Source organism: Aptenodytes forsteri, unplaced genomic scaffold, assembly GCF_000699145.1.
Source record: "Aptenodytes forsteri isolate BGI_AS27 unplaced genomic scaffold, ASM69914v1 Scaffold62, whole genome shotgun sequence".
Taxonomy (NCBI): domain Eukaryota; kingdom Metazoa; phylum Chordata; class Aves; order Sphenisciformes; family Spheniscidae; genus Aptenodytes; species Aptenodytes forsteri.
In genome coordinates this window covers 3,037,442-3,047,514 of record NW_008794595.1, presented here as the reverse complement: position 1 = coordinate 3,047,514, position 10,073 = coordinate 3,037,442, and the positions used below count along the sequence as shown (strand labels likewise).

Sequence of the window (10,073 nt, the reverse complement as noted above, 5' to 3'; positions counted from 1 at the left end):
AAAAAGTCCTTGGCTAGTGTAAGCACTGCTTAGCAACAACTAAAACATCAGCGTGTTACCAACATTATTCTCATGCTAAATCCAAAACACAGCACTGTACCAGCTACTAGGAAGGAAATTAACTCTATCCCTGCCGAAACCAGGACAATATGACAGCCAGTTATCTATTAAGTAGTACGTTGTGTCTGTACAATTTTCTTTGGTGTTCTGTCATCACTTTGTCTTCAGTAGTGTTCTGTCACGGTAGCATTTCCAAGTGTACCAAACCTTATCTTAACTTTACAACACACTCCCCTTTTAATTTCTTCAATTATCTTTGAATCATTCCACTTTATACTGTGCCCAAAGAACAATCACCTCCACAGTCTCTAACTGTCTACCAATCATTTCATACTGTAAAACTCCTTGTAGAATAACACTGAAAAGTTATTATACTTAAATGCAGTGAGACATATCCTTCTTGCAAAAATATATAGATGGGGAAATATACTATCTTCCATAGAGTTGGTAGCCAGCACATTTAACTAAGCGTCTTTCTGCTACAGAAGAGTGAGGAAACTTCTCCACAGTCTAGTGCTCTGGTTTCAAATGGACTGTGAAAGACTAGAAGTCTAGAGGATTAGTACATACACAAATGCCATCTGCAACTTTGTAGTCATAGGGAAGTGTACCAACATCTACTTGTAGCTGATCAGGTATAAGATAATTTTTTAGGGGGAAAAAAAAATATTTTTTTTAACTGTTTATATTATTTTTCTTTCATTTTCTGGAGAACATAACCCCAGTAGATGAGGGCATTTGTTTCACAACCTCAGAAGCTGTTAACAATTCCATAAACTTGTTCACCCACTACTTTACTGGAGTAAATTTTCAATACAAACTGTTAGTAACCATTCCTTGACTTGGTTCCAAGGTAACTGGAACTGTTTTGATTTTGATATCAGCACCAAAATCTTTAACATTCTGCCCAAATTACTGACTCTTTCATATTGTACTAAAACCATCCCCCATCCCATGGAGAAGTTCCAACCCATGTGGAAGGGTGTTCCGAAGTATACTATATAAAATATAATTGGATGCTGAAAATAATTAACAATATTATGGCTCACAATTTATAGTGAAGTCTGGCAGAGTAGCCTCCTACCTGTGTAGCAGCGTTTCCTTATTCCCGTCTACAGCATCAATAATGGATTCCTCACCAGCATAGGATGACATCATTAATTTTACAATCTCAGTTGCTCCTTGAGTGGCAGCAAAATGAAGTGCTGTGCATTTTTCATTCTACAAATGGGAAAATAAAGCAACATTTAAATATTTAAACCCCAACAACCTAACCTCCAACCTATTAAACACACTAATGATCTAGCCCAGGATTCATAATTCCTAAATGCCTAAATTTCTATGCAAGTAATGAAACTTTAGTCTTGAACTAAAGTAGTGGAACTCTAAAGAGATCTTAAAGACCAGAAAAGACTAAAGAGAGAGTTTTAAAGGATCACTACAAAGCTTCTTACTATTCTATGTCAAATCCCTAAGATAGGAGATAATTTCACTCAACAATTTTTTGTAGTTGAATTAATAAACAGACAAACACAGCACCCTTTAATACAAGAGATGAAGCAAAGGAAAACTACAGAAAAACATAGGTAGACAGTAGAAATGAACGAGCAAACAAATGTCCCTATCTAATACAGAAAATGCATTATTTTAAGATGTTTTTGACTTCCTTAAATGGAATCTTCCTTAGATGTTGTTCTTAAATAAAATTTTCTGCAGGTTAAAAATAACTTGATCTAATATGTTATTACACTATCATAGGCTAGACAGTCATAAAATTATTAAGCAATAAATAAATGATTAGAACAAGATTTGCCAAAACAGGATTTCATTTAGCTAGATGGGACAAACTAGCTTTGATACATGCCTGAGGGTTTTGACCTTCTCCTTTTTAGAACAGGAACATTTCAGTGAGTGCATTGGAGTGGGCTTTTCCACAATGCCATAAGCATTCTCAAAACAGTCCTACCCATCACAAAATCGGCAGCGTAAATCATCTCCTTCAAAAGCTGTGTGTTCAAAGAATCAAACCAATAAAAGAAGGCTAAACCATGTTTATCTTTGCTCTCATGAGTTGATCTGAGCCTTGCAAACAATTTGATTAATGACAGATATCTTCGAAATATTTATTCATCATGAAGCTGGGCACAGGCCCTTACACCAACAGTATCATGGTGGCAGCAGTAGTATCACAAATTTGTGCTTGCTTACAAAGAAGACACTGTAAAGGCCAGGGCAAGGCTGAGGATAAACAAGAATGATGAGAAAGGGTCAGATCGAAGATCCCATTTCCGAGAACGGACAATAGCATAGTAAAGAGTTTGTGAAGAAGGCCGTACCATTCTCCAGAGTGCTCTCCCAGACTCCATCTGTTTATGACTCAAGGACTTCCTAAGCCATAGGGGATGTCACTGTATTCAGCAGTCGAGGACTGATTTTTCTGCTATGGATCTGCCCAAATGCATTTTGAATCCATGCAAACTTTTCATAGCCACAACATCCTATGTAACTTGTGTAAAGAAACCTGCCATTTTGCCTGATTTGAACTGGAGATTTGTTTTCATTTGCTGCTCCCTAGGTTTTGCATTGGAAGAGACAATGAGCAATGATTATCTGCTCATCTTTTTTTCATACCACTTAGAGATTCAGAGATATCTAGGTTTTATCAAAATTATATTTTGCTCCATTCAAAGTTTTACCTGTTTTAGATCAATTTGGGCTCCAAATTCAATGCACATTTTAATCATTTCAAGGTCCCCGCTTTGAACTGCCAAATGAAGTGGACTGCACTTTCCATTATTGGTAAAATTGATGTGGGTTTTAGCAGAGTGACCCAATTCTTCACCTGAGAAATGAAAATAAATGGAATTTTTTTAAGCGAGAAAGGTAACAGAAGCTATCAAGGCTTTCAAAACAAGTATATTAACTGTGGAATAATATTCTCCCCCTCAAAATATGAACCTTTCACATATATCATTAAACAATGGATGGGCACATTTTTAGGAAAGCAGTTAAGCTGCTGCTGCAATCCAACAGAAGTTACTAGCATGAATTGCTCACAGGAATAATTGCATTAACTTCTTGTAAGTTAAATCACAGTTATAAGTGCTTATTTGCACAGTTCTTCGAGAATTAAAACAGTAAATTGGTAATGCTACTATAAATAATAAATCTTACTGACTGCTTGGGAACAACGTATTTACCTTTTTTTAAAAGAATTTCCATACATGTTTTTGCACCTGAAAATGCAGCTGCATGGATAGGCATACATCCCGTTTTATTTGGTTTACATATTTTCCCTCCATTTTCAATCTGAAAAAAATAATGCCTGGATATAGCTTAATGACATACAGAAAATTCTGACTAATGAACATACTATTACAGGTATAGTCTCCTGGGTAGCTGTCTCCTTTTTTTATGTTGTATATGCATGGTGAAGTTTATATACAAACATCTTTTGCATGTTACATCCATACATCTATACATACATGTGCTTCATTTTGTTTTCTGATGACCTTCAAAATTAGTTTTTGTTTTTTCTGTTTGCCACTCAGATATATTTATATATGCTCTTAAAAGATTAAAATTTGTTAGTAACCTATGCAAAGTAACTTGAATATTAGGTCCATGATTAACCTTCCTCCATTGAACAAAGACAGAAAACAGGAACAGAACAACACTGCATCAAGGTAAACAGAATCACATCAAAAGATGATAGATAGTTACACCTACCAGGAGTGTCAGTGCTTCAGGATTATCCTTGTAACATGCTACAATTATAGGTGTGTTCCCTGCTTCACCTTCCAAATTAACATCTGTACTGCTATGCTGGACTAAAATCTAAATGTTCAAGAAAACATTCAGTCAACCATAAGCCAAATACAAAAACAAAGGCCTATACCATTACTTTGGTTGTTTATCACCCCTAGCGCTCTTGCGACTTATTCTTTTTGCATACCAACAGCCCACAATGCATAGGCAGGGGAGGGACAAAATAAGGGAGAATGTAAAAATATACAGGTGAAAAATGAAGGTGAGAACAAAGAAAAGTAGAATTCTTTACAGCAGACAGCTGGGTAACTAGGATAAACACTGCACATAGTTGCAGAGTATCTTAAAGTTTTATTTAACAATTTCCCCAATACTGGGAGAAAATCTTTTCTGTAGCAAATTGAGATGGGGATTTTCAACTTAAGTTTGTTATAATGTCTTGTAATATTCTGTATTCCCTGGAAAGTTGCAATGTTGCAGATGCTGCTCGATTATTGGACAGTTACATGAGACCAAGGGAGACGGGACTTGATGAAAACAGGGACCCTTCCTGTCCTGAACTCCTCCTTCAGCCCCTATGTTAACAGCTAACACTGAGCTATCAGTATCACCAGGTACCTCTATGACTGCTTCCAGCATTTTTTGAGAAGCAAAGGATCTGGAAATGATAATGACCATACTGCACCACATATTTATTCCTCTATCTACATATTTATTTAATTGTCTTTCAGTAATTTCAATGAATTTTTCTGTACTGGATGAACTGGCACATTTTAATAACTCTTGGGCAATTTGACAATAGAAACCAAAGGAGAATTAGCTTGAATAAACAACAGAGTGGGGAAAAAATGAGAGCACATATTTAGTCAGGAGCAGAGCTGTAAAATAACCCAAACCCAGAACCTGATACAAAGCCCATTTTAAAAAAGTCATTGTATTTCAGATTTTATTGTTCTTAATTCATAATAGATACAGATTTTGTAAAAGATATGAGGACAGTGAAATATTTTAGCACTGAAAATCTCTGGAGGATTTTAAGTCTTGAATACAGGAATATGTTTTTCTTTCTTTTGTTTGGATGAACTAGAAAAAGAGACAACTTTAAAGGGAAAAGCAAGTGATGTGGTGTTAAGGCTGTGTTCACCTAGTAAATTCAAGAACTTTACAAATTCTAAAATTCTATCCAAATGCCACATATGGAGTGAAAACTTTCTCATTGCACTAGGACAAATGATGAAAAAATTATGCTGCTTAAAATCTCAGTGCTGTTGCTATTTTACAAGGTTCAAAATGGACACCTTAGTAATTTCTTCACAATATATTTTTGTGATTTTGAATTGCAGCTTTAGTTCTGCTATTATTCAAATGATTATTACACTGTTGGTTTTAAGAACTGTGTTTTCTGACTAATTTTAATCTGGTTTTCATAAAAAAATACACAAGAAAAAATAATACACTAGTTTCAAGAAAATTTTGATACTTCTATGACTCCCTATAGAATTGTGAAAAAAAAAAAATCAGAACATAAACATTTGAAATAACACATGCCTACATGAAATTTTAATGTTAAAAAGAACCTTTTTAAAGAAAATTCCTTGTGTTTGGAAAAATTTGAAAGAACTCTCCATGAAACATAACAACTACTATCACAGCACAGAAATCAGTATTTATATAAATCAGTAAGTTACTTTTTACTTGCTGTGCTAAGAAGACACAAACATTTCTATAAGCATCATATGTTACATATCCTGCTTGCTAAACAAAGCATATGAGGAGATACAGCATACATAAACAAGGTCTTGGTGTTCTGCACGCAGCTGCTGTTGAGCTACTTGTCAAGTCTGTATATTTATGTGGGCTTTAGACTTACCTTAACAATTTCATTATGCAGGGACTGCACAGCCATATGCAAAGGTGCCATCATATTGGAGTTGAGAATGTTTGGATTGGCTCCTCTGCTCAGAAGCAAACTAACACTTTCAACCTGGTTTTTCTTTGTGGCCCAGTGCAGTGGGGTATTTCCAGAAGAATCCATCACATTTAATACTAGGTCAAAGGAGAGAAAACAAAACAAAGCCAAAACCAAAGCAAAACCATCAAATGTTCTGATCACACTGAAAAAAAAAAAGTGTCTTCAATGGAGGTTTAGGTCTGTGCTACTGCATTTCTTTGAGGAGAAAAAGGGAAAGATTGCGTGTCACGCAGTGCATCATGTTAAATGGATTAAATATTGTGCTGAATACACGGTATTGGTTAGAGAGATCGGAGGGGTAAAACACCTGTCTATTTCTTGCCCATTATTATATACCTTTTTTCTCCCTCCAAGAGTTACTTGATTTCCTTCTTTCCTTGTCTCTTCTCTTTCCTATCTTACTTGACTTTGCAGCTACTACTTTAGAGGCTGCATAGAACAAAATAAGAGATAATAAATAAGTGCTTGTGAATTGTAAGAAGATTAAAGACCATATCTATTCTGATTCACTTAAGAACACAGAAGTAAATCAATTCACGCCAGTTATAAAACTGGTCTGTTCTACACATATAGTTTGAGCTTCAAAATTGCAAATAAACGTCAACAAATAGTCTAAAAAATTAAGACAAAAATTATATACTGAAAAGAAAAAGAATATATTTCAGCCAGAAAAATCTAAAATTAGATTGGCCATCATTAGGTGAAAAAATGAGCTTTTCAGGGTCACTGTATGTTTGCTCAGTAGCCCACAGTCTATCAGTGGAGACCTCTGTAGTTCACAATGCTTATTAATAACTACTAAAAAACACCTTTTACACAGAGTGTTTTTCCATCATTCAAGGCCCCATGTTCTCCTACTTACCACTTCTTCCCTATATTTCTTTAGATGGCCTATCTCATCAAATGTTTATTCTTCCCCACTATTAAGTAAACAAGTTGTGATGACAACTTGAATGACAAGTATAAGAAACCAAATTAATTCTCTTTTACATTTCCAGTATTATAAATGTAACAAAAGACACATAACATAAATAAGGAAACTTCACTGCAGGTTTTTTTTCATATCTGAAGACTGTAAATCTGAGTCCCAAACAAAATAAGATATATCGATTCACTGCATTAGACAGGAAACAGTCCTAACATAACAAGGGTGACCCAAACCACATCCGAGACACCGCAAACTGTGGCAGACAGTTTGAACTATATTTAAATCTATAAATATAGATCACACATACCAGTTCTGCTTCAGTTGGGTAACAAACACTTTGATTATTGAACTTTTTTATTCTGTTAAATAAAATAGTTCATAAAATGCGTGTTACCTTCACAGGAAGAATCGTCTATGATCAGCTGCATTAATTCTATTTGACCTCCTTCTGCAGCATGATGCAGTGGGGTGGCATTTAATTCATCCACTTTAGTAAGCCCAGAACGATTCTTCTTAATGAAGCTCCGTAGCCTACAGGCACTTCCATCTGAAATCACCTATTTTGGACACAAATTTTCTCATTTTCTCATTCTTCTAATAGGCAAGACATTAGCAATGCTATAATGTGTTACTGCGGGCATGTTACTGCTCAATAATTCTCTCCCAACTATTTAGTTTCATACAGAAGTACACAAATCCTGATCAGATTGAGTCAACAGTGAAACTCAGATTGAGGTGATTGATTGCAAAATCAGATCCAGATAAGAAACAGTGCAAAATTAACAAAAATGGAAATTATCTTGAATACATTATTTTGTCTTCTGTAGTGAGCTCAAGATCCTCCCTCCACCATGGAAAATCTCAAACAAGCAAATTCATCACTTACTGTTTTATACTCTCTCCAGCTGTGGCCACGTCAAATGAATTCAACAGAGAGGAAAAATTAATAATCTTGACAAATTCCTTTTCTAGATCTTTCTATAGAGACTGATATTACGTCCTGGGCTTTCAAGGTCAGCTGTTGGGTTTCTGTGATGTTCTTTATGTCAGAGCAACCAATAAATTGTTTCATTTCAGCAGTATCCTAAGAGCATCCCATGGGCTACTATCTCAGTCTGAAACAACCCAGCATCTTCACAGTGTAAGACAACAAACCCCTCTCCGACAGCTCAGCCCTCTGACACCTTAATACCTCCCTGCTACTGTGCTTTGCAACCAAAGCCCACTATGGAAACCCTGCTGATCCTTACTTTATGATGTTCTCCAAGTATTTTTGTTAAGAGTGTTTCAAAACCCATACTTGTATATGAAGAAAAGTGATAGAAAAAAATTATTGCAGTAGAATGGGCAGGAATTTAAAACCAAGTTATTAAAAAATTAAAAGGGAATAAAAAAGAAAACCAATTCAACAAATTGGGAGGGAAAAAAAGGAGAAAAATGCCTATCAAAAGTAATGCAAACCTTCCCAAAGATGTGTAAGCAAGCAAAGGTTAAAAAAAGAAAATCCCCTAAAATCACTGTTCCCTCCTCAGCTGCAAAAGAAAAGGAAAATTTTGCTCTCCAGGGTCCCCTGAGCCACAAAGACTCAACAATTTTTGCTGTCATTAAGCAAATATACATTACGGGACAGCCCATTCATACACTTAAGCACATGTTTAACTTCCTTCAGCTTAATAGTCCCATTGACCTCAGTGAGGTTACTCATGTGAATAATGTTACAAATGCGTTTAAAGGTTTAGAAGATTGGGGCCAAATACAGGGGTAACATCTGCTTCAAAAGTGCAATTAAAAAAGCTAATAGAAAACAGGTCATATCATTGTGGAAAGGGTATTTAAGATGGCTCAACTGTCATAAAAATAAGAGATCAGTTACATACACAAATATCTATACATTTTATACACATCAAAAAGCTATTTAACAAAACCTTATTATAGAGCCCGGTATCTTCTATTCCTTCTAATATTCTAACTCAATTTTAATTGTAATGAATTTCAAATCTTTCTATTGATTTAGATCACTTTTTGCCACTCTTTACATTGGAATTTTTTGTCGATGTAAGACAAAATGTGCCCAAATTTGGCACAATGTTAATTTCTATCAACAAAAATAAGATGTTTCAGCCAATACTGCAGTGTTTCATTAACAAAATAGGAAAGGAAGAAATCAGTTAGGTGTTCTCAGTATTTCGGTTGGTTCAAAACAGCAAAGCAAGCTATTTTAAACAACAGCAGCTCCTTTGCACTTTGCCTGAACAGCTCTGTAGTGGCAAATCACCCACCAGAGTGACAAGCCGTGTTATGCTGAAGAGGTGTTGCTCAGGACTACAGCTAGCACACAGAAAAAAAAGTCTGGAAATGATCTCAAGAGGTCTTTAAACCCATCCACATACTTTGTCAAATTTGTTTAGCCTGCTCTTAAAAATCTCCAAAGTTACCCAAGTCATTTGTCCCATAAGCAACCTCTTCCTCTGCTGAATTATTCTTGCCGTTAAAAAAGGCTTCCCTAACGTTCTGTCTAGGTCTCCCTAGCAGCAATATAAATATTGTCCTACTTTCTATGAAAAAGGGAAGAGGTTATATCCTTCCTGGCAGCAATTTTGCATTTGTAGGTTGTGCCGCGGGTTCCCTTTCCCTTCATAACAGTTCCAGCGCTTCTAAACTGACCTTTCAGGACATTTTTGCTAGATGGTCTACTCATTCCCATCATGACCTGTGGACCTCCCTCTAAGACGGGGACTCTTTCTGGGGAGCCGTGCCCAGGGAGGATGTGAGCCCTGTGTCAGCCGCCTGTTGCCCACCACCCGCCCCTGCCACCCTGCATCCTCCTTCACCTGCTCCCCTCCTGTGTTCCCGCTTGCCCCAGTCCAGACTTGGCCACCCAACGCCACAGTCTCCTGTGCCTTCACGCCCCAGGGCCAGGGTAGCTCCCAGCCTGTCTCCCACCCCTCACAGCTCTTCCCTCATGGCTCCGCTGACAAGTGAGGGGAAAGGGCATCCTGGAGGAAAGGGTCTCTGGGACGTAACCAATGCCAAGCCTGCACAGCTGCCTCCGGAGCCCCCACCTCACCCTCACCCACCTCACCCTCCACCTTCACCCCTCCTTGCCCCAACGCCCTCACACGAGCCCCAGTCTTGGGCACCATCTTGTCTCACGGCGGCCTCGGTGCCTCAGGCAGCTGGGCTGCCCGAGGCTGTCCCCTCGCACTCACACCCACCACCCAGCCCCCGGGACCCCCACCTCCTCCGCGCCCCTCCGCACGCACCTTGAAGACATCCTGCGAGGCGACGGAGGCGGCATCCGCCTCGCAGACGACGCCCTGGTAGGAGCTGGAGACGGCTGCCTTC

General features: G+C 37.6%; 1 protein-coding gene across 1 annotated transcript in view; it reads right to left on the bottom strand.

The window, feature by feature from the left end:
- Positions 1-10,073, bottom strand: part of TRPA1 (transient receptor potential cation channel subfamily A member 1) — a 71,826-nt gene that overhangs the window by 39,865 nt on the left and 21,888 nt on the right. The window contains exons 2-8 of the mRNA XM_009272666.2: positions 9,992-10,069; positions 7,123-7,285; positions 5,699-5,874; positions 3,790-3,897; positions 3,261-3,369; positions 2,757-2,902; positions 1,145-1,281 (exon numbers count right to left, since the gene is read on the bottom strand). Of these exons, the coding sequence (XP_009270941.1) occupies positions 1,145-1,281; positions 2,757-2,902; positions 3,261-3,369; positions 3,790-3,897; positions 5,699-5,874; positions 7,123-7,285; positions 9,992-10,069 (917 nt within the window). The remainder of the gene's footprint in view (positions 1-1,144; positions 1,282-2,756; positions 2,903-3,260; positions 3,370-3,789; positions 3,898-5,698; positions 5,875-7,122; positions 7,286-9,991; positions 10,070-10,073) is intronic.